Source organism: Cryptomeria japonica, chromosome 4 (assembly GCF_030272615.1).
Source record: "Cryptomeria japonica chromosome 4, Sugi_1.0, whole genome shotgun sequence".
NCBI lineage: Eukaryota > Viridiplantae > Streptophyta > Pinopsida > Cupressales > Cupressaceae > Cryptomeria > Cryptomeria japonica.
In genome coordinates this window covers 12,827,370-12,853,045 of record NC_081408.1, presented here as the reverse complement: position 1 = coordinate 12,853,045, position 25,676 = coordinate 12,827,370, and the positions used below count along the sequence as shown (strand labels likewise).

Here is a 25,676-nt window from a genome sequence, read left to right as displayed (position 1 = left end):
GGATTTGTGCCGCACCTTTGATATGACAGATTTGGGACTTCTACATTACTGCTTAGGAGTTGAAGTCTGGTAGACTGAGAACAGTATCTTTCTCTCTCAGTCCAAGTATGCTAGAAGTCTTGTGGACAGGTTCAGAATGCAGGATTGCAAACCTGCCTCTACTCCTATGGAACCCGAGCTCAAACTTTCAGCTCAGTCATCTTCACCAGTTGTGGATGAATCTTTGTTCAGGCAACTAGTGGGCAACCTCATCTATCTTATTGCCACTAGACCTGACATTAGTTTTGCAGTGAGCTACATTTCACGCTTCATGACAGCTCCCAAGGCTGATCATTGGATAGCAGCGAAGCGTGTGCTATGTTATGTGAGTGGCACTCCTGATTATGGACTTCTGTACACTCGGAGTTCTGATCCTACACTCAGTGGTTACACAGATTTTGACTGGGCAGGTTCGGTTGATGACCGTAAATCTACAACAGGGTATGTGTTTAGTTTGGGATCTGGTGCTGTCACATGGACTAGTAAGAAGCAGCAAGCAATGGCTCTCTCCTCGACAGAAGCAGAGTATCGGGGAGCAGTTAAGGCATCTTGTGAGGCGGTTTGGCTTCGACGAATGCTTGCGAATATGCATGTCTCCCAGGCAGGTCCAACTCCCTTGTTCTGTGATAATCAGGGATAATCAGGGAATTCTCAAACTCACCAAGAATCCAGTCTTCCATGAAAGAACCAAGCATGTGGAAACTCATTGTCACTATATTGGACAGCTGGTTGAAGACGGATCTATCTAGTTGCTGAATGTTCCTACCTCGGAGCAGCCAGCAGACATCTTCACCAAGCCCCTTGGTCCTGATAAATTTGTAAAATTCAAGGGGTCTATAGGTGTAGTTAATAGATTGAGCATTAAGGGAGGGTATTAGAATATTAAAATAATGTTAATTTTAGTATTAATGCTCAATAGTGTATATTCTATTTTAGTAAGATCTTCTACGATCTTCTCAACAGTTTCTTATTAGAAACTTGCTATTCTTGTAAATACTCTTGTATTATTTATGAGCGTCTTGCTCATTTTGTAAATTAATCAATTCTTTGAAATCCATTGCGTGTCTCGCACTGTTTTAAGGCCAAGAGGGATGATATATCGACTCTTGGGCCTAGGGTAGAGGATCCGAGACACCCCATTGAAGTCACTCACCCCATGCTCTCTTATGGTTGAGCCTTTCAAACATGTTTAATGCTTAATGATTGAATTGATAACTCTGCCGTGGATTTACTAATGTTCAATTATAATAATCAGCTTATTGGAATTATTGTTGTTGTAAATGATTTCTAATCTGTTTGAAGGGTTTCAATCAAGTGAAGGCACACTCTAAACTCACTTACTTGGAAATTTAGAATTAGGTCAAATTTAGGGCATTTTGAATTAGGGGACATTACACTTTAACATTCAAGGTTGAAGAATTGCTGGTGGGAAAGAAGCTGGTAATGTGAGCTTGCAATTGAGATCTACATTAGTGAGCAGGTGAGTGGGGCTCCCCAATGTCAAGATGATATAGAGTCACAACCGCTAGAATGAGAGGCGAATTCCCAAGGGTTCTGTTTTACCAGATCAAGATTGTCATACATGATTGGGTTGTGTCAAAACTATTGCAACATTTGGTAGTTATATATCAAAGAAATTCCAAGATTCTTTTTGGTCATTTTGAACACTTGTGTATTTTATTTGTTTCTTCTTTTAATCAATCCATGAGGAGTTACATATGTGTAACCAACCTTCTCTGTGAAATATACAACGCATAATCTAGTTAGAAAGAAAGAAAGATGAAAAGAAATCATACTATTTGTCTATGGATGACTAAAAGTCGGTCAATGGGACTCAAAGAGAATGATAGTTTACAATAAAAAGTTAGAGAAAGAGAAACCTAAAAGCTCCCCACAAAGGGCTAGAACAAAAGCAAAGAAATACAAAACAAGGGACCACCAATACAAGTGATCAAGAAACTAGTACTAATAGCCAAAAAGGGGGAACCAGAACCTCAAATAGCCTAAATATCAAGTGTGTGTGTGTGTGTTTGTCTGTGTATACTAGAAATGGTGCTATCATCAATCACTATGAAGGGGCTGGTGCAAGATCTAATAATGTTCATTGGGAAGTGTTGAGGGCTGACAGGGTTGTGCAAGGCATTCTCCTTAGGTTCACACCTAACATTCAAGGCCGAAGTAACCCATATACAAGAGGAAAAGCTCCTCACAATATGTATCTGCACTTGTGGTTGGAGGGATAGTCAGAGAGGTGTTGATCTATGCTGACAAGAAGCTGAACTGCACTGTTGGATAGAAACATGATAATTAAGGAGTAAAACATTAGTGCAGACAAGACTTAAAAATGGTATGTTTGATCAGTAAACTTTACTTTGAAATTTAGAACTCAATCAGAACATTTTAATCCTCCTTGCTTTGCAAATGGAAATTTCAGATTGTTAAGAATAGGACTTACTGTGCTAAAAAAATAAACAAATGTGAAACAATTTACAAAATGCTCATTTTATCTTAAAAAGTCTTTAATGTAGAAGAGAAATTAGTTTTGATTATGGCAGTGAGCAATCTACAGTTGTGAAACAATTTACATTCCTTTATTATTTCGCAAAGAGATTTTACTGCGAGTGAGCAATTTTGCCTTCTACCCTTGCTCATTTTTTCTACAAGAACAAAACATACAATAGTTCCCAATTTCAACAATTATTTGTGAGTTGAATATTCACATCCAAACCTTATATATAGAGTTTCCAATGCACAATTGAGCTTTCTTGGGTGTCGAGTGAAGATCAATATTCATAGAACATCGAACTGATGCCTGCAATGTTCAGATTTGAAGTTTTAAAGCTGGTACAACCATGGATGTTAGCGCACCTGCGTTGTCGTCTAGATGAATGTGCACCTGTTGTACAGCTATACAGCATTGGTAGACACCTGTCTTTGTATGTGAAACTAGTTTTCCTGTTACAAATACCTTCTAGATCCTGTTGGATCAGTGTTTATTTTGATCAACTGGATCAGAACAAAAATTGGTGCTGTCATTCATGTTTGTCTTTTAGTCCTAGTGCTGTTGTAATCGCTTGTGAGTTTGAATGTCTCAGTTCTTGAATAAGGTTATAATGGTAGGTGCATGATAATCTTGAATTTATATTATTGTTTATTGTGATAGGTGTAATGGATTACCCTGATTTTTTTTTGTGAAGATGCTTGGCAATTTGAGTGATTGCAAGAAATGGATAGAAACTTATAATTTAACAGTGCATAATTCACAAGAAGATAACATCTAGTCTTCAGTGTTCTCCAGTGTTCCACGACCGTTGGGGACGGGTTTCGGGGATGGGGGGACGCGGGGATGGGCTTCAGGGACGGGGGGACAAAGGGAAAAAAATTTGGGGACGGGTTTCGGGGACGGGGGGACTTTGGCCTGGAGGGGGGAAACGCGTTTCCGTGGAACACTGGTGTTCTCACCAAATAGAATAAAAAACAAGCAATTTAAAATGTGAATAGATGTCATAAATAATGCAATGACTGTCCTAATGGTATTGAAATCACAGTGAGCAAAAAATGCAGCTGTGAATCCTCAAGTGCTACCTGTTAATGCATGATAGCTTCGGTAAGATAAATGATTGAATGAGAGATAAATGAAGTCTCTCATTCAATCATTTATCCTATCGATAAACTATTAGGAAAAACTTCAAGCTATTGTTATTTCATTTGATGATCATTCTTCATTTGCATATGTTCAATCTACTTAGTTTGATAAATGTTCAAACTATTGATAATCATATCATAGCATAGTATACCGATTAATATCGGTTTGCATTATAACTGTGAATACCGATTATTATCGGGCTAACCAAGTATCCCGATTTATATCGGTTTATGTATTGACAGTAAACTAATAATGATTATCGGGATTAACTGATTGGTTATCGGGTGACAAAGCATACACCGCTTGGTATCACTTAAGCGATCATCTATTAGTATCGGTTAATCAAGTTTCGTAGACACCGATTGGTGTTAAAGAATAAGTTACGTAGACACCGATTGGTGTTAAAGAATAAGTTACGTAGACCCCGATTTGTATCAGGCTGTTGATTAATGTGTGCACTGATTGGTAGCTATAAGGCAAAGGGTGCGAACAAGTAATGTCTTGATCGATCATGTCTAAAAGACATGACCGGTCAAGGCATTGCTTGATCCTCCCCTCTTGCATATATATATATATATATATATATATATATATATATATATATATATATATATATATATATATATATATATATATATATATCAATCGATATTTGTGAGAAGAATATAGAAATCAATAAATGCTCCTCTCACCTGCCATACAAAAGAAGATAATCAGATTTATTATATAAATAGACAATACATAGATCAAGAAATATAACTAGAATACATCTTGCGTATTGAATTGAGAATTGAACATCATTTACACTACCTTCAGCTACATCTATTTGTATCAGCAAACAACTACCTGAGAGTCTTCAATCTGATCCTTGTGTTTCACCAACAAATGGCAATTCTTCAACCCTTGCAAAGGTGTTCATACAAGGTCTGCTGCAAACAGGCAATGGTCTGAATTTGAAATATTGACAGCAGTATTTTCATTGCTTTCAAATGACTGTCATACCACATAGGGCTCTGAAAACTCCATTAAATCTCTCCCAAAAGTCACCAAACTGCCCCTTAAAGAACTGCAACTATGAAATATCCAATATAGACCTGCAATAGAGGAGCTAAGAGCCCCCCACATCCCTTTAACCCACACGTGGCTAGCTTAAGATGGGCACCACCTCCAAAAGGGGCGACCTCACCTAGTAAATTAAATGCTCACCAAAACCCGCATATAATGCATGGATTCTCTTCACCCAGCTGTAATGAAAAACTTTGGAACAATACCCAGAAGCCAAACTAAATCTCTCCAAGAGTTATGAGCAAAGTGAGGGTTCCTTTGCATCTAAAAATGTACAACCTGAACTGGAAATTTTGCCAAAACACTCTAAATATGAACTGCTCTTCAAAACTAATCAAAACACACAAAAAACCCTGAAGGTAACTCGGAAAACTTCACAAATCTGAAAGATCCCAAATGGATCCTTTTGCTGTTGCTGCTGTAAATTCTTAATTAAACATACTATATTTTTGTAATTTTCCGGTGATCTTATAGAATAGACAGAAGTTGCAGAAAGGGATTGTTTCTTTTTGGATTTTGATGTTATAAGTAAAGTAATTGATAAATAGCAACAACTGTGAAATAAACAGTAAACAATGTTCATATGTAAGAACACTTAAGCAATCTGAAAATACTGCAAATCATACCAGGCAAATAACCTAGTTTTGTATTCAGCAAGAATCCATACATTTATTTGGAGCTGTTCTCAATCTGGATTGATGCTAGATGGAGGAATATTACTGGCAACGAACAAGGAAGACCAAATAAGCTGAATACAACCCTTCAAGCCAACATATAAACAAGGCGTGGTTGTGTTGTGACCATTTCACACATCGCCCCAGTAGAATGGGGACCCCCTCTTTTTGCTTTAGGTTTTTCTTTCTCTTTGCTTGTTTTTCTCTCTTCTTTTTGGGGTTTTGAGTGAGTGAGTGGTCTGCCTGGGCTGGCTAGATTAGGGCTAAGCCTTGGAAGCTCGTTTTAGGGTTTCTTTCAAGCTGAGTCTAGTCTTGTTTTGGGAGGTTGTTAGTCGTCTGCCTGAAGCCTCAAGATTGCTAGAATGAAGCATGCCTTTCAGGAGAGTCAAGTTGGTTAGATCAGGGGGCAGGGAGAATAGGTCTCATGTCAGGTTAGGTCTAGATTGAAAGAGGGTTTTTCTTGTCAGGGTCCTGTTTGTTTCCCTGTCTAAGTCAGTTGAGCAGAGCCAGTGGAGAAAAGGAGTTGGTTTGATCAGGTTTGATGAATGATGAAGCGAATCAAGGTAACATCTAGTTTGAAAGGGAAATTTCGCCCCTAACCCTTCCAGAGGTTCCAGGGCGAAAATCATTGTAAAACTCTTTTTCTCCTCATTTTTGACCAAGTGATACTTCGTAGGGCATGTTTGGAGGTGAATTGATATGTTCTTGCCTGGAGAGGGATTTGATTGATTTTTGAAGAGCAAGATGATGCCTGAAAGAGGAATTTCGCTCCTGACCTTTCTAGAGGGTCCAACGAATTTCATCCTAAATACTATTTCTTGCCTTGGATAGATGTGCAATCTTGTTCCTAGCTTAGAAAATGACTTAACTTTGCCTGATGAGGTGGTTTGAAACATGAAAGCTGAACAATTTAGCCTGGAATGGAGATTTCGCTCCTAACCCTTCCAGAGGGTCCAGAGCGAAAATCTTATTTGAGCTTATTTCTCACTAACTTTGGCTAAATTGTGATGTGCAGGGTATCTGGGGAGGAAGATTGGACATCCTAGTTGATTTGGAAACATAAGTAAATGAAGAATTTTGGACAAATGGAGAATTTCGCTCTTGACCCTTCCAAAGGGTCCAGAGCAAAATTCCCAAATGCTCTCATTTTGCAATGAAAAAGGTCAGGATTTTGGCATGAAGGAAACAAGAATATCTTGCTTTTACATATTGAGGTTGTTTTGACTTGGAAAAATGAAGGATTTTGCCTAAAAACTAATTTTCGCTCCTGACCCTTCCAAAGGGTCCAAGGCGAAAATTTCTCTAACCACCTATTTTTCTTGCAAAATAAAGTCAAGTTTTGGTTTTTATGGCTTGGATGAGAGAAGAGTATTGTCTTTTTCCTTGAGAGGTGAAATCAACTTGAAATGATGATGAATTGAGCCTGAATTAAGAAAATCGCTCCTGACCCTTCCAAAGGGTTTAGAGCGAAAATTTCTATAGAAGGCATTTCTTGTCTTGTTTGGTCAAATTGAGGTGTCAAAGGCATGAAAAAGGGAAGAAATAGCATGTTGAAACCCTTGAAGATGTTTAGAAGTGATGAAAATGAAGGATTCTGGCTAGGAAAGGCAATTTCGCTCCTGACCCTTCCAAAGGTCCAGAGCGAAATTCCTTATAAACACATTTTTTAGCCTTTCTTGGATACTAAACCTTAATCCTAGCATGATGAAACATGAAATCCCACTTAGCAAAGCAGTTTCAAGGTGAAAAAATGGAGATTTTTGGTCAAAATTGTAATTTTTGCTCTTGACCCTTCCAGAGGGTCTAGAGCGAATTTTCTCAAAATCACCTTTTGCTATCAAATTTTGCTAAGCCAAGTATGGGATAAGGTGAAACATAGAAGGAATTGCCCCTGGGAGTGACTTGAGGTTGCAAGAAATCATCAAAAAGTGAAGGAATTGAGCCAAATGGTGAATTTCGCTCCCGACCCTTCCAAAGGGTTCAGAGCGAAATTCCTAAAAACACCTATTTTCTTGCAAGGTCAAGACAACTTTTTAGTTTTTATGGCTTGAATGGGTGTGAGGAAGTGTGTTTTGCCTTTTGAAGATGATTGAGATTGTCAAGAGGAAGCAATTAAGCCTAGAACATGATTTTCGCTCCTGACCCTTCCAGAGGGTCCAGAGCGAAAATCCTCAAAACTATCCTTTCTTCCAAAGTTTGGGCAAAGCTAAGCTTAGACATGGGCGTGAGAAGGCATTTGAATTGCCTTGAAGTGGAATTGGATTGCTAAGAATGCAAATTTTGAAGCCAAGAGGGAAATTCGCTCCTGACCCTTCCAGAGGGTCTAGGGCGAAATTTCCAAATCCTCCTATTTTCCTTGCAGTTCAAGATAAGATTTTGGTTTTCAGGAGTCAAAGAGGAGTAAGGCATGATGTTCTATGCCTTGGAAATGATTTGAAGTTGAAAGGGATGAAGGAATTGCCCTAAAACCTAAAAATCGCTCCTGACCCTTCTAGAGGGTCCAGGGCGAAAATCTCAAAATCCCCTATTTTTGCCTTGCAAGAACAAACCAAGCTTGGGTGGAGTGAATGAAGAAGACCATTGCCTAGCTTTGAGTGAAGGATTCAAGACAAAATGATGAAGGAGTAAGCCTAAGCAAGAAAAATCACTCGTGACCCTTCCAGAGGGTCCAGGGCGAAAAACACTAAAGTCACCTTTTCCTCCAAAATTCAAGTAAAACTAAGCCTGGACTTCAATGAAAGAACCCATTTGGAATACATTGGAGAGGTTTTTGACCTTCAAAAATAAGAATTTTGAGCTCAGGAGAGAATTTCGCTCCTGAACCTTCCAGAGGGTCCAGAGCGAAATTCCCAAAAATACAATATTTCCTTCAAAGTTTTGATGAACTAACCCAGTGATGGAGATAAATGAACCCTGGAGATTGCCTTGGAGGAGTTTAATGATCAAACTAAGGTGAATTTTGGCCTAAAATGTAAAAATCGCTCCTGACCCTTCCAGAGGGTCCAGGGCGAAATTCACATTTTCATCTAACTTCCTCATGTGAAAGACTAAAAATTGAAATGCAAGACTTTGAGCTGGGCAAAACAAACATGAACTCGCCTTCCGGGAGATTTTGGAATGAAGGGAATAAGGTATTCAAGACCTAATTTGAAAAATCGCTCTTGACCCTTCCAAAGGGTCCAGGGCGAAATCATCAAAAAACCTATCATTCAACCTTGATTGATTAAGTTTAGGGCAAATTGCAAGATTGTAAAGACAAAGACATGGAAATTTGCAAATGTAGGTTGAGAAATTTCAATTTCATCAAGAGAACAAGCATGGATAAGGGGTCCAAACAAGTCTTGAAGTGAATCTAGACCTTCATCACTTTGAATATTTCAAAGCCCAAGGAGAAAGGAAATTTCATTAAGCCTCAATCAAACCTCCATATTCCTAAATTTTCACCAAATTTGCCAAATTCAAGACATTTGGGGAAGCTAGATCAAATTCGCATGAATTAAGGCCTTTACCATTTAATTAATTAATTTTTAAAGCCTTCAAGCAAATATAAAATCCACCTTGGAGGCCTTGAAATTAATTTTAAAATTTAAAAAAATAAAAGGAGAGTGCTTAAAATACATTTATTTGCTTTTACAAGCAAGTCGGCCTCCTTTTAAGTGGGATTTTATCTTATTTTATTGCTAAATACCTAAGTTGGCCTCATGAGGATTAAGGTAAGCGCCCTATTTAAGGGAGATGCTTTGTGGTGAATTCAAATCATTCATTCATTGTTCTAAATGCGATTTTGAGGAGCAGATTGGAGGAGCGAAATCTAGCAGATTGGAAGCGAATTTCTTACTAGGTTGGAGGCTAAATTCCAGAATTTGCTAAGTGGTTGGAGGTTAGTGGAAGGCGAACTTCTTTTGAAGGTTAATCAAGACATAATTCATCCAAAGGGAGACCAAAATCCAATCCTTATCCAGCAAGATCTGATCTTCTTTCTTCTATTTTCTAAGGTTCATAGTTAAGCTTTCAAAGAAGAAGGTACGAGGAATCAAATTTTTGAAGTTCTTATTCAAGACTTGTTTTGATTTCCATAGCAATCTTTTAAAGTCTAAGTCTTGAAAAATCTAATTTCCATTCATAATTAATTTAAAAGTTTATAATTCTTGGATTTGTCATTCTCAAATTAATGTTTTGAATTATTCCCTTGGAAGGTCTTGAATTCTATCCTTTAAGGTATGATGCTTAAAGACTAATTTTAAATTTTTGTGTAGGCATCAAATGACAACCCCCAAAGCCGGAGGATCTACTAGTCGGCAGGCTCTCATCAAGGAAGATCAGAGGAGCGATGAATTGGAGACCAGGATCGTGTCCAAGTGGAATAATATCGGAGACACCAACTTAGGAAACTTCAATGTGAAGAAGTTTCGAGAGGTCCCCTACATTGGCAAGCCATCACCTGTTGCAAGGAGGATAATTGGGAGTGGCATCATCAAGGCTGTAGGTTTCCCTCCCGCAGTCAAGTGTCATGAGTTGATGATCGAGTGTGCTCGCCATTATGACTCACAATCAAGGACGATCGTAACCAAGGACGGGAACATCTTAGCCTACCTTTCAGAGGAAGCTATAGGCGAAGCTCTTCATCTTCCGGACCATAAAGACATGATCTACAAGAGCTTGGAAGGAGCAAGGTCGATTTATGAAGATGATCCTGAGTCTTGTTTGAACTTCATCAATAAGAATTGGTTGCTCAAAAGTCGGCCTCGCCTGAACAAGATTCCCAATACACCACATAGGACTGACTTCCAGGAGGAATACAGGGACTTGATAACTTTGCTCAATCGAGTTATAGGTGCTTCTCAAGCCTCCTTCTTCGACAAGTGGATGTTCTTCTTCATACAAGTGATAGTCCAAGGAAAAGGAATGCTTCATTGGGCCAGAATCATTAGCAATTGTCTGGACGTACAGTTGAAAAGGCTAAGACCCACCAAATCATTCCACATGAGCTCATATGTTATATATGCCTTGGTCAGGAGTTTCGAGTATGCAGGGCTACCTCACAGAGGAGTGATTGGAAGAGGACCCGGAGAAATAAGAGTTTGTGATTCTTATGTTCATCTGCATCATCCGCCTAGAAGTGACTACAAGTTAGTCAATGACACCTTCACGATGAACATTACTAGGATATTGCAAGGTGGGATTCACAATCGACTGTCTCTAGATGCACAAGAGCTTGTGAAGAAGTATGGTGCATGGTTCATTCAGTTTCAAAAATTCACATACATCAGAGTTCATGGGTGTCCTTCACCTCCCTACATGTTGCCAAGATATCCAACAGACAGGATAGTACTACTTGAGGTGACTAGACAGTTGGCAGCTTATATGAAGGCATCCAGACACAAGCATGGAAATGGAATTCTCGTGCCCATCATACTAGGGAATTCAGTTGAAGTGTGTCCTAACACTCAAGCCGCGGAAGATGCAGAAAAGGAATTATCTTTATACTCATTCACATCCTTTGCCTCGCGAGAGAATTTTGACCCTCATGGTTATATGGAGGAGACAGTCGGCAAGAAGTACAAGCACAAATTTCAGGTGGAGGACTTTTGGATGAATCTCCTAGGTGATTTAGAGGTCAAAAGAAAGATGCATTCCAGGCTACCCTTAGATCTCATCAGGAAATGCAAAGTTTATAGAGTAGCCGATCAAGCCCAGGATAATGGTAGATACCTCCAGTCATCCTATGAGAAAGAAGACAAAGAAGTGAAGATAGATTGGAATGAGCTCGAGGTTTTAGATTTGAGAGCTTTGATGGCTCCCGTTTTATCCTTCACTCGCAGATGGGTGGATGTACAACATCAAAAGTTGAAGGAGCAGAATGTATCAATGACATTCACTTTGGAGGCAAGACCAGAAGAAGGAGAAGCAAGTGTGAGTGAGAATACTTCTCATTCCAAAGGCTCGAAGAGGAAAGGAGGACCTAAGAAGAGAGAACCGTCCAAGAAGAAGCAGAAAACGAATCCTGATCGCCCACCAAGCACATCTTTTAGGCATGAAAAGGAAGCAAGTCAAGGGGAAGATTAGAGGCAGATAGTATATGAAATTGATGAGCCTATGGAATCCATGGTACAGAATGATAAACAGGAGAAAGGACAGACACCTTAGCATTCATCAAGTCAATCTCCCCAAGTTGGTGCTAATGAGCAACATGAAGAAAAAAATGATGATGAAGCAACATCTCCTTTTCGGGAAGATAGACCACTACCTAAAGAAATACAAGTGAGGGAAACAAGATTTGCCATTCCTGATTGGCTGAAAGAGAGACTAACAAGGGTAGTTGTGATTGAAGAAGAAGAAGATGTGTTTGACTTGGAAAGCCTTATAGGAAATTCTCATGAGGTAATGGAAAAGAAGGCGGCCACAAAGATGTCTAAGGTAATTAGAGATGAGACAGGATCCAGGAAAGTGCAGGTAGCTACGCTAGTGGTAGACAAATATGAGGATGAGATTCTTGCAGAAGAGTATGACTTAGAAACATTTGAGCTTGGTCCACTTACCTCCGAGCAAGCGATGGAAGAAGCAATTGATTCATTTGAAGCACTTAAAGACAAACTTAAAGAAGAAATGGAAAAGAATAAGAAGCTTGAGAGGGAGGTTTGTGCTTGGAGGAACTATTTTAGTCATCTTAATCAGCCCTTGAGACGTCAGGATCCAGCAGTATCTCCTTTACAAGCACTCCCTCTTGAATCAGTAGGTGAGGCACAAAGGGTGAAGAGCTTGGTTCAACTTATGAGTTCTTGGATTGATAAATCTCACAAGGTAGTCGTTGAATTTGCAACAAGAATGATGAAGACAGTTCATCGAGCTATCCAGGTCCTTGAGATTATCCATAATCTAATCATAACTGTAGCTGCATTCACTCACACTATAGATGTTATCATCCCAGTCTTACAAGTGATAAGAGAAACACCAAGACGGATTCTGGCACAAGAAAAGATAATGGATGGAGGAACCCATAACCTCCTACAGTGGTCAGCTCTGCTTCAGATGAAGGAGGTCCTTTTTGAAGACGTCAACACCAGATGCAGCCGAGTTGAAGGCATCATTCATCCAATTCAAGATAAGTTGTTTGAGGTGTTGTGTACCATTCTTGACAGGCGGATCGAGATCGAGACAGATGTGGACATCCAAGAGTTGGAGGATAGAATCAAGGTCATCTTTTGCAAAGAGGAGAACATCATCACAGATAAGCAACGAGATCAAATGTACACTACTATCTTCTTGATTGAGAAGACCAAAGAACTTGAACCTGAATGGGAGACAACTCTTCTCACTGCTTTTGATCGAGTCCTTCACCTGGAAGAACGAATGAAGAATCTTCCTGAGATTCCCATTGCTGAGAATGAGAGAATTGTGTTCAGATTCATTGAATATGCTAAGAAAGAGCATAGGAAAGGGAACAAAATTCTAGATGAAAAGTTGTTATAGGATGATGTGGCAACTTAATTCCTATTGGTCTATGTCTCCTCGGTATTTGTGCCAATTTTTTATTGGCTATGGATTAGTGATGTTTATCTAAATGGGGACTTTTTTGTAACAAACCCTAATTAGGGTTTAGGTGTCAAAATCTCAGCCGTTGATCTTCTTTTGATCCGGGCCATTCATTGTATTTGAGGATGCTATATATACCCTCACTCATTTCATTTTAAAGAGTTAGAGAAGTTAAAAAAAAGAGAGAGAGCTTAGAGAAAAGAAAGTTAGAAAGTTATTGTTGTAGCAAGATTGAGTAGTGAAGAAAGAATTTTGAACAATTGTTGTCCATTTGGCTATGAGATCAATAAAATATTGAAGTTATGGTGTTTTATTGCAATACTTGTGGCTATCTTCATGATTGTTTATCTTCTTGAATCACTCTTAGTTGAAATAGCATTTAAATTTTAAGTTTGAAGGACGAAGTGTTGTGCTTGATCTTTGATAAGATTCACATTCCAAACCACTAGCTTCTTACTGATTGTAAGAACGCCTTGTGTGGTTAACTGGAAGCATTGAGATTGATTAAGAATTCAATCATTCTTGGAAGTATTGATATGTATCTATATCCTTGATGATTTGAAAGTTATTGAATCCCCTTAGAAGATCGCATCAATTCCAGTAGAGTTGTAATTTCTTGGCGATACTGAAATTGGTAGAATCTTATCAAGTCTAGTCTTCATTGAGTCATTCTTAGGATTAGTTCAAGTATCCCTTCTTTAAAACCCTTATCTTTTGACATTTTTTGAAAATCCGTTAGTGTTAGGAAAATCCTGTTCCTGCATTTGGAAAGAAAGTAACGTGGACAAGCTTTCTCTGAAAGTACGTAAGGCCCCTTGAAGAAACAACATACACAACGACCACTGGTGCTTATCCACACGTAGAGATCCTACAACAAAGAACCTTGAAGTCATCCCGATTGATCCTTTTCGCGACATCTTTAGCATTCGGAGACTTTATTCAAGAGAGGATAAGATACCTCTGGGTATTTTATTCTGTGTTTGGTCGTGTACAAAATACACATCAACAAGTTGCAAAGGAGGCGTGGAAGCTGCTGCAAATCACGTGCCAACTTAAATAGACCAGCCACCTTGTTGAAACCCCCAATATGCACGCTGAATCTTCAGGCCAAGAAGATGCGTCTTCTACCTCTGACAATCTCTGTGCAATCTTGGATAAATCCACTGTCAACTCCTGCTGAGGGCTACGTCCCAGACCAAAATCACTCTTCCAGAGCAATTCCCAAATTCGCAAGTTTCAAAATGATCAAAGATGCTATCAATTAGGTTTTCATCTCCTTATAACTCCTTTCCCTTTGCAAGTCGAACCCTAAAGAATAATAAAGCTTGCGCTTTATAATTAAAGTGACACTTTTCCAATTATGGCGTCAAACTATAAAAAAATATCACTTTATTGCGAATAAATAGCTTCAAGTATCCAAAAAGACTCCAGGAGGTGAGAATCATGTAGCAAAGTTCAAGACCTTTCCAATGAGCTATAACACAGGCATATCAAACCAGATGAAGCCAAAAACCCCTTATTACTCTGAAATGACTATATACATAGCCTTATTTTAATTTATTTAAACTCTAACTTAGGAAATATTTAAATATATTAAAATATTTCCATAGATCCAATAATAGCCCAAAATAACCAACCAAACATGAATCTGACTTTGTCACCTGTCTGTGACTGATGCCGGACAAGATGGGCCAACTGGCAGTCCCATCCCTAAAATCTAGGGATGCTCCTAGAAACTAGGAAACACACCCAATCTTCTTGAAACTGAAACCATGGTATGGTCCCGTGGAACCTCAAATATGGAAACTGCTACAACATCCTAAAAAGTAGGGAATCTCCCTAAAAAGTAGGAACCTCTCTCCAAACACCTATAACTGCTCAAAAGGATCCTGCTCTGCTCCTTGGTCCCCCAGGTGGTCATTCAGTCAACTGCCAGTTCTCCCTAAAAAATAGGATACCTCGTCTGAAGGTTCGAAATGGCCCACAGAGCCCCTACAAAGCTCCATGACCCTCAGAATGAGTCCCCTAACCATGTCGTTGACCTACGGGAACTCGAATGGTAGGTCAACCCCTGCTCATCTCATGTCACCTAGAAAAGGGGACATTACAACTTCACAAATCTTCATTTTTCCCAAAACTCAATGTATTCTTTGGCGGAAAACCAATAACCAGCTAGGGTGGATCTTTCACCACCGAAACCATACCAATTGCAGAGGGTTTACATTTTCAACAATCCCAAAAACTCTTAAAATTCAGTTCGACAACATTTTGATAAGTGTGTAAATTTAGAATGAGAGCCCAAACCCCAATATATAGACTTGAAGGGAGAAATTAGGGCAAATTCAAATATTTATGTATAATATTTCCTCGAATAAGGCCCCAATCTAACTTTTAAAAACAACTTATGTCTCCCAAGTCTAGGTGTCCCATTTGGAGAGACACTTTTCAAATTATTAATCACTTAAGTTAAATATTGAAAAGTCACTTTTAAAACATTGTGAAGTTATCAAAATAATTTCCATCACCTTATGAAAACTTGCAAAGGCATTGAAAGAAGAGAATCAAACATGTTGGAACCAACTGAAGTTGACAGATGATAACTGATGCCAACACGAGCACATACTATAAATAAGAGTTTTCTCTGAGAACCAAAGAGAATAAACTGAAAAAAACCCCAAAAAGATCGGTGCCATGCAACCACTTATTATAAATAGCAATGCTCTTCGAGGACCAAAGAGAACAAACTGAGAAAAACTCAGAAAAATTGGTGCCATGCGAGCACTTATTATAAATGGTAGTGTTCTACGAGGATCAAAGAGAACAAACCCAAAAAAGCCTAGAAAAGTTGGTGCCATGTAAGCACTTATTATAAATAGCATTTGCTGTCCAAACCCACTGAAACTGAGAATTGAGCTCACCAAGAACATTGGAGCCCTCTAAGTGCATCAGGAAACCAACGGAAAACCTTGGAAACTGGCCAACGCTTGCAGAACAGGAGGGCGTAAAGGTGTGTATGTCTGTTGTTACAAGATTTTATGTGCATACGATTTCTAGGATATGCTGTCTAAAAAGATATAATTTCGTACTTGTATGTATCTAAACTAAGGTGTCAAATTAGAATTTGGGTATGAGTACCAATAAGTGGGGTATGGTCTGTTGGTATGCCAAGTTATAAATGAGAATACCACATATTAAGCATAGGCTAATCAAAATTACAATTACAGTATACTTATTCAATTTCAATTGTCAAAACTTGAATATCATGAAGGATATTCATTGTTTACAATTAAAAGAAGATAATCACTTATCAGAATCGTATGGGTTTTCATCAAGACCAGCATGAATCAGAGATGTGGTCTCCATGACTACAGTTTGCAGGCTATGTACATAAATTGTTTATGTTGAATTCTACTTGAGAAATATATGCTTATTAGCAAGGCAGCCGGTGCAACTTTAACGAATACAAAATTGCTATTTTAATTTATCGCCTAACAACTTGATAACATCACAATTTATTTGAAAATGGCAGAACATATCACAAAATGGCTGAAAATGGGCATCAGCATGGAAGCAGCAATCTTGAATTCACGAATGGATGGAAAAGTTTGAGAAGCTAAAACTACATTTTTATTCGTGTTTGTATTAGTTATGAATGTTGGTTGAGGCTTTAGAGCAATTTCCTGAAGGTTGAAAGTAAAAGAAACAGTAAAATTGAATTGAAAACGATGTCTGCCACCTAGAAATGCCCTAGATTTGCCCTTGCCCAATTCACCTAGAAGCACCTGGGTATGATTCCAAATGATTCTGGCCCTGCTTGAATCTGAGATAAACTGGTTAAAATTCTGATTCTGGTATGTTGTGTATCTGGAATTGTGGGGGTTTCAGGCTGATTTGGTGACCTTGTATCTAAACATGTGAATTCTGATCTCATAGACAAAGAATCTAATGTTTGTTAATTTAGCTAATAGTCCTTCTTTATATTTTTCTCTGTAATTAGATTTTTGCAAAAAACAGGCATAAAATGTTTCATTCAGTGCTCTCTATATGTGCAGGGAGGGCAGCCTCACTGCGGATTTCCTGAAAAGAACTTCACTGACAATGTGGAGAAACTAGCTCAGAAGGTGTGCTGTTGTTTTGATTCTCCAGTTTGACAAATATATAGGAAGTCTCTTGCTTATTATTTTAGCTTTGGAAAAACTTCTATTTCCCTGGTTATTCTGTTTTGAAGTCAATGAGCTAAAATCTGTTCTACACAGTTCTTTCAGATAGTATCAAATTAATTAAATCTTTATTGCGTTTCAGGGCTATCGTGTGCTTGTTGTGGAACAAACTGAAACACCAGATCAACTTGAGCAAAGAAGGAAAGAAACAGGAAGCAAGGAAAAGGTCGTTATGCACAATTACAGAAATTATTGTCATTAATTAATGAACTTACAGACATCATCTTGGTAAAAAAATTTAAATTTCCATACAGGTTATTAGATAGATGCTGAAAAAGTGCCTTTTAGGCCCAAGAATTGAAGATGCCTTATGTGTAATCATTCCATGATTTGTGTGCAGTGCATATGTAACCTTTTGGTTGACCCTTGGAAGTTGTGATTTTGACTACTTTAAATTGATCATCGTTTCATGGTTGAATTCAGGTTGTAAAACGAGAGATATGTGCAGTAATTACAAAAGGAACAATGACTGAGGGTGGGATGCTAGCAACATGTCCTGATGCTAATTACATGATGTCAATAACTGAAAGAATTCAACTTTCTGGAATTGAGAATCATGCTGCTTCTGTTATAGGTGTGTGTGTTGCAGATGCTTCAACCAGTAGATTTATACTGGGTCAGGTATGTGGCATGGAGCATGTTTCTATTGACTTTTTAAGGAAGCAGTATTGTTTGAGCGGGACTTTTTCTGCAGTGTGTGTGTATGAAAATAATGCTTTTTATCTTTTTTGATTTGGCATCAGTTTACAGATGATTCAACAAGGAGTCGGTTATGTTCATTACTCTCTGAGATAAGACCAGTGGAACTTATCAAGCCTCGTGGCATGCTTTTTGATGAAACAGAAAGGGTCTTGAGGGACTGCACAAGGAAACCTCTGATCAATAATTTAGCTCCTGGTAGAGAGTTTTGGGATGCTCAAACGTCTCTTTTTGAGATTAAAAAACTCTATAAATTGTTTTGTGATAGGTCAAAATCAAGTAGTGTAACCACTGACAAAGCTAAATACAATTCTAGTTCTAGTACTGAACATAACACCGAAATAGAGAATCTACCTGATGTGATTTGCCAAGTAGTAAGGGCAGGGGAAAATGGGGAGCTTGCTCTTTCTGCATTTGGAGGTTGTCTCTTTTATTTGAGACAGGTTTTGTTGGATCAGAGTTTGCTCAGTTTTGGCAAACTTGAGACTATGCCTTGTTCAGATTTTGCAACTACTCAGCTTACAACTGGTGAAAGCAAACAAGATTGTCATCTCCGAGGTACTTCTCTTGTTGAACCATACATGGTTCTTGATGCAGCTGCCTTGGAGAATCTTGAGATCCTGGAGAACAACAAAGATGGTAGCAGCTTGGGGTAAGTGAATGTATTTTCTAAGTTTGATTGCCATAAAATATAACAAAAGCATCAACATTTTCTTTGTATCGTATTTCTAAATTTAAAGCAACTATGTCGATTTCAATAATACTGCACAATAGATGAACTTTATGGGAACAAAGTATTTGTGGAATAGATGTAAATTTGTAATAAATGTCTCGAGTCTATCACCATATAATAATTTATTGTGAGATGTCACCATGTATTACTTAGAGTCTAGAGACTAGAAGAATGCACTTAAGGTTTCCTAAAGATGTACTCACAACTATTATATTGAGTTCTGTTCATTGTTAAATCTTTAGCTTTGTGGAAATTGCCAGTCTTGGATAACCTTTGACCAATGTTAAACGAAGTGCTGATTTCTAACCTGTTAAATAATATTTCATTCATTCAGGACACTTTTTACACAAGTAGATCACTGTATAACAGCATTTGGTAAAAGGTTACTAAGGAGATGGCTAGTGAGACCTTTGAAAAGTGTGGAGTCAATTTTGGAACGCCAAAATGCTATAGCAGAAATAAAGGTATGATGCTTTCTGAGATTTGTAATGAATAAACATTGAAAACAAAGCTTATTTCACACCCAATTTGTATCAGATGTGTTTCTTTTTACCAGTGCAACCAATAGGCTTGTAATTGACACTGGGAATGGTGACAAGTAAAGAATTTGGGTATGGTTAAAGACTTAAAGTGCAGGGAGAAGCAAGAACAGGTGTATTCCTGAAATATATTGTATATTTCATAGCTTAAAACCTTGGGCTTGGCAATTACTCGGCTGGCCCAGCAAAGTAGGCAAAGGAAATAATCTGGTTATTGAAGAACTACCATAAAGCAGAGAGAAAAAATGCAAAACATTCAGTTCATATCGTTAAAAGAGTGAAAAGTTGAAACAACAGAGGATACAATTGACACAAAATTTAGAAAGGAACTAAATAATTATATATAAAACAAATCATGAAACCTGAAAAATAAACCATGTACAAGAAGAGAAGAAAATAAATATAAATTCCAGAGGTTTTAGAAACCTGAAAAATGCCAGACTCCTAAATTGCAACTCTTACAAAGAAGAAAAGACAGGAAAAGAAAACAAACTAACTCCCTAAAACAGAAATGATAACAGAACCATAGGTTGTAACCCGTATTAATTTGTATTGCAAAAAGTCATGGGCAAAATATCCAATGAACAATGTTTTTCTGATTCACATAAATGCATGGCTTAAAACATATTCAGAATCATATGGATTTATATCGTCTTGTCTATCGTGGCCTGAGCCCTGTCGAAGACAAAGGCGAAGGCAGAAAATAGCTCCCAGTCAAATCGTTTGCATCCTTAGGCTTATAGTCTGCTTCCTGAGGTGTATGGGCCCACGGGATCTTTGTTTTATCCTTACTACCGGCTAGAATACCAAAAACGGTTCAATTCTGCATCTTCCAATGTATCTTTGATTCAGCTACAAGTGCGATTCTTGGGCAGTGATGCGACCCAACACTTCCAGCTCAAACTTGGGCTCTTCCACGGCTTATACACAGTGGAACTTTACTACGAATCCTCTCTGCAAGCAATAGCAATCAAGTTACTAACAGTATTGTATTCTAGCGCTTGGTAATAAGATTTGCAAGAGCAGGGTTTGCATCCCACCTTTGATCAGGCTCTGAGATGATCGTCCCAGCTGCCACTTGTGCACACAGGCATTTCAATCCATTATCCAAGCATCCCCAAAGTGTCAAACAACCTCCCTTAAATAAGCTGGCTGTTGGCTGTGCCGGTTTATTGAGAAGCCGACCATAGGTCGGTTTGGAAAAACACAAAAATAAAATAAAACTTAAGCTAGGAAGAGTCGGCCCAAGGAAAGCCGATATTGTGAAATTTATAATAATTTCATTTATTAAAATTTCACTTATTTTGCTAATAAAAATTGGATAAAGCAAAATTAAGGGGTTAGCCAACACCGCAGGTTGGGCCAGCTGGCCTCACTTCACTGGGTTCATCACAAACCTGTAACTATTTAATATAAATACTACCTATAACTATTAAATATAAATACTACCATTGAAGATGGATATGAAGGTCTCTAGAAGGAAATAAACGAGTTTTGCTAGGGGGCTAGTAGTGGTATTGGTACAGGAGATAGGTAGTAATATGCCAATTTTGAGAAAAATAGATGTCAAATATATATATTAAAAAATATAAAATATATTAAATAATAAATATTATTTGGTGTTGTTGATGTGGTGTTGTTGATGTGCTTTTACGCACATGCAAACACAAAATAAAATACCATAAGTATCTTATCCTCTCTTGAACAAAATCCTTTGGATGCTGAAGATTTGCTTAAGGTTCACCCAAAAAAAGATTTTAAGGTTCATGAATGTAGGGTCACTACGTGTGGGTAAGCTCATTGGTTGATGTGATTATGCTGGAATCACAAGAGGACTTACATTCGAATGCTTGAATGCTTGATTTGTTGGAACTTAGGTCCTATCTACTCAATTGGAAGATAAAATAGAGCAAAAGAGGTAAGGTTTGAGAGAGTCTATTCTAATCTTAAGAATGTAAGAAGATGAATGAATGACTAGATGGAATCCTACTAAGCAAGGTCTCACCATCAAACTGAACAATTTGACACAAGCTTAGTGCAATCTTCTAAGGACGTTTCAAGGATGTTCGAATCAATACCATCAAACATCGATTACCATTCAAGTTAATTCATAAGCAATGAATATAGAACGATTCGAAGTTAAGCTCATATCATTCCAGTTGACCACACAAGGCATAGTTACAAGCAACAAGAGGCTAGTGGTATGGATTGGGCGGATTCCACATGAATACATTCAACAACTTCTTCCATTCAATCTAATTATTTACCATCTAACATGAAGATCCAACAAGAAACCATGCACATTGTAAAGAAACAACACACTTCACCATAACTTAAATGAAAATGGAGTTCATTTACAACTTAGGCAACAATTTCTGCCTTCTCTTCCTACTCTACTTTAACTTCTATTCTATTCTCTTAAGACTATCTATTGACTATTAACTCACTATCAGCTATTAACCTTTACAAATGAAGAGCTTGAGCCTTTTATAGAGAGCTCTTTTACAACGAATGGCCAGGATTGATTCTCCATCAATGGCTAGGATTTTACAACAAAAACCCTAATTAGGGTTTGTTACAACAAACTTCTCCATAGCCAATGAGAAAATTACATTCCATGATGTGGACCAATAGATATCAGGGGTAGGTGCCTCGGAGTTTGTGCCATCACTGGTGAGCTTGATTCATTGAACTTGGATGCATTGATGTGGACTTCATTGACTGGAGGAATGATGACTGGAACGCCATCTGAGATGCCACTTCACTCTTGCACATTGTAGACTTGAGTTGATTCACCATGAAGGAATATCTCTTGATACTCAACATTATCTGGCTCTCTCAAAGTAGTTGTGATGAGAGTTATTGATGTAGTTGAATCTTTGCTTTCTTGCTTTTGAGTGATTGTATAACTTCTCTTTCGCACTCCTTTGATCTCTTCATGTATCCATGGTGTGGTGAAGGTTGAATTCCTCTTGGTCGTGAAGTTTCTCCTCTTGCATGGTGGTGTAGGTCTTACAACTTTCCTCCTTTTTGCTTTGCAATCACCATCCTCTCCCATCTACAAAACAAAACAAACATGATATCAAATACATAATATATAACTTTGATAGTTTTTCTTAGCTTGATATATCTCTTGATTTTATGTGTTTTGCAGGTTTGATAAGAAGATCTAGAGAAATTCGCCTTTATGAAGGAGCACTTGAAGTTGCTTTTTGCTCGTGAAGAGAGGAGCTCGTTAAGTGTATTCCATCCTTGGTGTTCATTAAGTTTCTCCTCGCCTTAATCTTCTTCATTTTCTTGAACTTCGCTCATACCCTTCAAATTGTGAAGTTTGCTCATGTCTTAATTCTTGAAGTTCATTTGTATCCCTTGGTTTGTAAAATTGTAATTTTCCATTGAAACCCCCTTATATGAAGCTCTCTTGTCTCAAACATGAAGTTAAAATTCCTCATGAAACTTGATTCATGAAGTTGACATTCGCTCTTATTTCTCAATGTATGAAGTATAACTTCGCTTCACTTCTTCAATTCATGAAGTAACATTTCGCTCAAAAACCTTCTAGTATGAAGTTCGCTCCTTCACTTTTATTCATGAAGTTGTAAGATTGCTCCAAATCGGTAGTTCATGAAGTAACATGTTCGCTCCAAATCGGTGATCCATGAAGTGAAAAACTTCGCTCTAAATTAGTGAAACATGAAGTTGCTTCTCTTAATTATTTCTCTTATTTATATCCAACTTCATTCTTAAAAATCCCTCCACTTAGCAAGATCATGAACTTCGCGCCTTATCCCAAACACATGAAGTAGTAAACTTCGCTCAGAAACCTCAACTCATGAAGTTCGCTTCAAAACCTCAACTCATGAAGTTCGCTTTTCGCTCCTCCTTAGCAATTTGTGAAGTGGAGGATTTTGCTTGAAGCTTGCAGCTGCTAAAGTTATCAACTTCGCTCATCTCTTTTGATACATGAAGTATGAATTTTGCTCTTAGTTGCTTGAACCCAAAGTTCACTCCTATCTCCTTGAAGTTGAAGTTCATTTAAATCACTCTACTTCGCTCCTCTTGGTGAGATCATGAAGTTCATTTGGCATTGAGTCCTTTTTCTTATTCAATTTTACTCATGCTTATGAAATTCGCTCTCCTTGGTGAAAACATGAAATTCGCACTCTTTCCCCAATGCATGAAGTTGGGGATTTCGCTCACTTTCTTCAATGCACGAAGTAAAAAAAAAACTTCTCTCATCTCCTTTAACTACCGAAGTTGATTTATTTGACCTATTTATATCCACCTTCACTCTCAAGATCGCTTCATTTTGCTATATCATGAAATCCACTCTAAAGTGCTCAAGCATGAAGTTGTCAATTTTACTTCAAAATGCAAACTCGTGAAGAAGAAACTTAGCTCTAAAGTGGTGAAACATGAAGTTTGCTCCTATCTTCTTCAACATGAAGTTCACTCACCTCTTCTCCAACATGAAGTTCGCTCACCTCTTCTCCAACATGAAATTCGCTCATCTCTCCTTCAACATGAAGTTCGCTTACCTCTCCTTCAACATGAAGTTCGCTCACCTCTCCTCCAACATGAAGTTCGCTCACCTCTTCTCTAACATGAAGTTCGTCACCTCTCCTTCGACATGAAGTTCGCTCACCTCTCCTCCAACATGAAGTTCACTCACCTCTCCTCTAGCATGAAGTTCATTTGACAAGTTAGTCTCTCTGTCAGGATTCATATATGGAATATAACATTTAAGCATTCACTTATACTTTAAGTGTAAATGATATTCAAATTTATGTTCAAGTCTGAAGTTATATAATATTGTTATTCTTTTACTGATATTTTCTGTTGTTTCTTATGTCACAGGTTGCTGAAGATAACATTAATTATTTTCTATGTCACTACAACTTTTCATTGATATGTACATATAGGCAACGCCCACCGATCAAGGCATGCCTTGACCGGTCATGTCTTTTGACATGCCCGATCAAGACATGTCTTGATCAGTGCATATGCACCGTTTCACTTAAGCAATATACCGATAACTATCGGTCACATCATTTTAACATATTAAACCGATTACTATCGAGTCACGTTAAATAGTATAATCAATCGATTAGTAATCGGGTCACGTCAGGATTATAATCATCCAATAAACAATATAATCATCGATCGGTATAATGTGAGATTAAGATGATAACTATTATAGTTATCATATGATATCATCAATCGATGCTATCATATGATATCTATGATAGTTATCATAAGTCTGGTCTGATCTTATTACAATCACAACATGAGTAATATGATTATGGTATGATCAATTATGCATATAAGATGATTATAACAAGTTCATTTATTTAATCATGAGGTCTACATTTAGATTGTAGTTATATCGATAAGGTATATGATTGAATGAGAGATAGATGAAGTCTCTCATTCAATCATTTATCTTACCGAAGCTACTAAGTTTCAACACTCCCTCTTAGCTAGGGAAGATAACTGGAGACCTATGAAAAATAAGCCTCATATTTCTCATAATAAAATGTATTACATGACTTCGTAATACAAGGGATCATATCACATATGCTCGTGACATGATGCATCTCGTAATGAGTGACATAGGAATATATCACATCATCTCGTGATATAGATATCAAATAACATGTGATATCAGTATCACATAACACGCGATACCTTGGATATAAAATACTTGAGAATGTTGAATTCCCTTATATCTAGGTTATGGTATGTGCGCTGACATTACGTCACATAATGTCTACCATAACATATCATGGCACATCCATGAGTCAGAGTGATATCAAGTCAGCATGATATCAACATTACAAGATCGTCACCTCATAATGTTTAATACAAGTGTTCATAGTCTAAAAGATCGTCACCTTTTAGAAATGTACACAGGGGTTGGAGCCCATAAAGTCATAACATGATAAAAGAAGTTTACACATTGAACATCTCATATATTAGTACAGATTACAAAAACTGGTTATAACTCAATCATACCAAGACCTTTTTTGAATTGTTCAACTCTCACTCTGGCTAGAGGTTTGGTCAGTATGTCTGTTGTTTGGTCTCCTGTACTGATATATTGCAACTGAATCACATTCCTATCCACCATATCTCTCACATAGTGATGAGGGATCTCAATGTGTTTGGATCTATCATGAAATACAGGGTTCACAGAGAGTTTTATACAACTTTGATTGTCACAATAAATTATAGTAGGCTTCATTGGTTCTCCTAATAATCCCACAAGTAGCTTCTATAGCCATACAACTTCTCGTGTAGCCATGGAAGCTATGATATAGTTGGCCATTGTAGAGCTCTGAGCTATTGAAGACTGTTTCTTGCTAATCCAAGATATCATGGCTGAACCCAAGTTGAAGCAACAACCTGAGGTGCTTTTCCTGTCAGTCACACTTCCAGCCCAATGTGAATCAGTGAACCCGTGAAGATTCAAATCAATATTCTCATACTTGAGTCCATAGTTGAGAGTGCCTTGAGGGTATCTCATTA

The 25,676-nt window shown here is 37.8% G+C and overlaps 1 protein-coding gene across 4 annotated transcripts in view; it reads left to right on the top strand.

The window, feature by feature from the left end:
- The window catches only part of LOC131065315 (DNA mismatch repair protein MSH6), a 123,742-nt gene that overhangs the window by 34,413 nt on the left and 63,653 nt on the right, over nucleotides 1-25,676 (top strand). For all 4 annotated transcript variants that reach the window (XM_057999783.2, XM_057999784.2, XM_059219522.1 and 1 more), the window contains 5 exons: nucleotides 17,010-17,078; nucleotides 17,260-17,343; nucleotides 17,601-17,798; nucleotides 17,921-18,528; nucleotides 18,944-19,073. In XM_057999783.2, coding sequence (XP_057855766.1) covers nucleotides 17,010-17,078; nucleotides 17,260-17,343; nucleotides 17,601-17,798; nucleotides 17,921-18,528; nucleotides 18,944-19,073 — 1,089 coding nt within the window. The remainder of the gene's footprint in view (nucleotides 1-17,009; nucleotides 17,079-17,259; nucleotides 17,344-17,600; nucleotides 17,799-17,920; nucleotides 18,529-18,943; nucleotides 19,074-25,676) is intronic.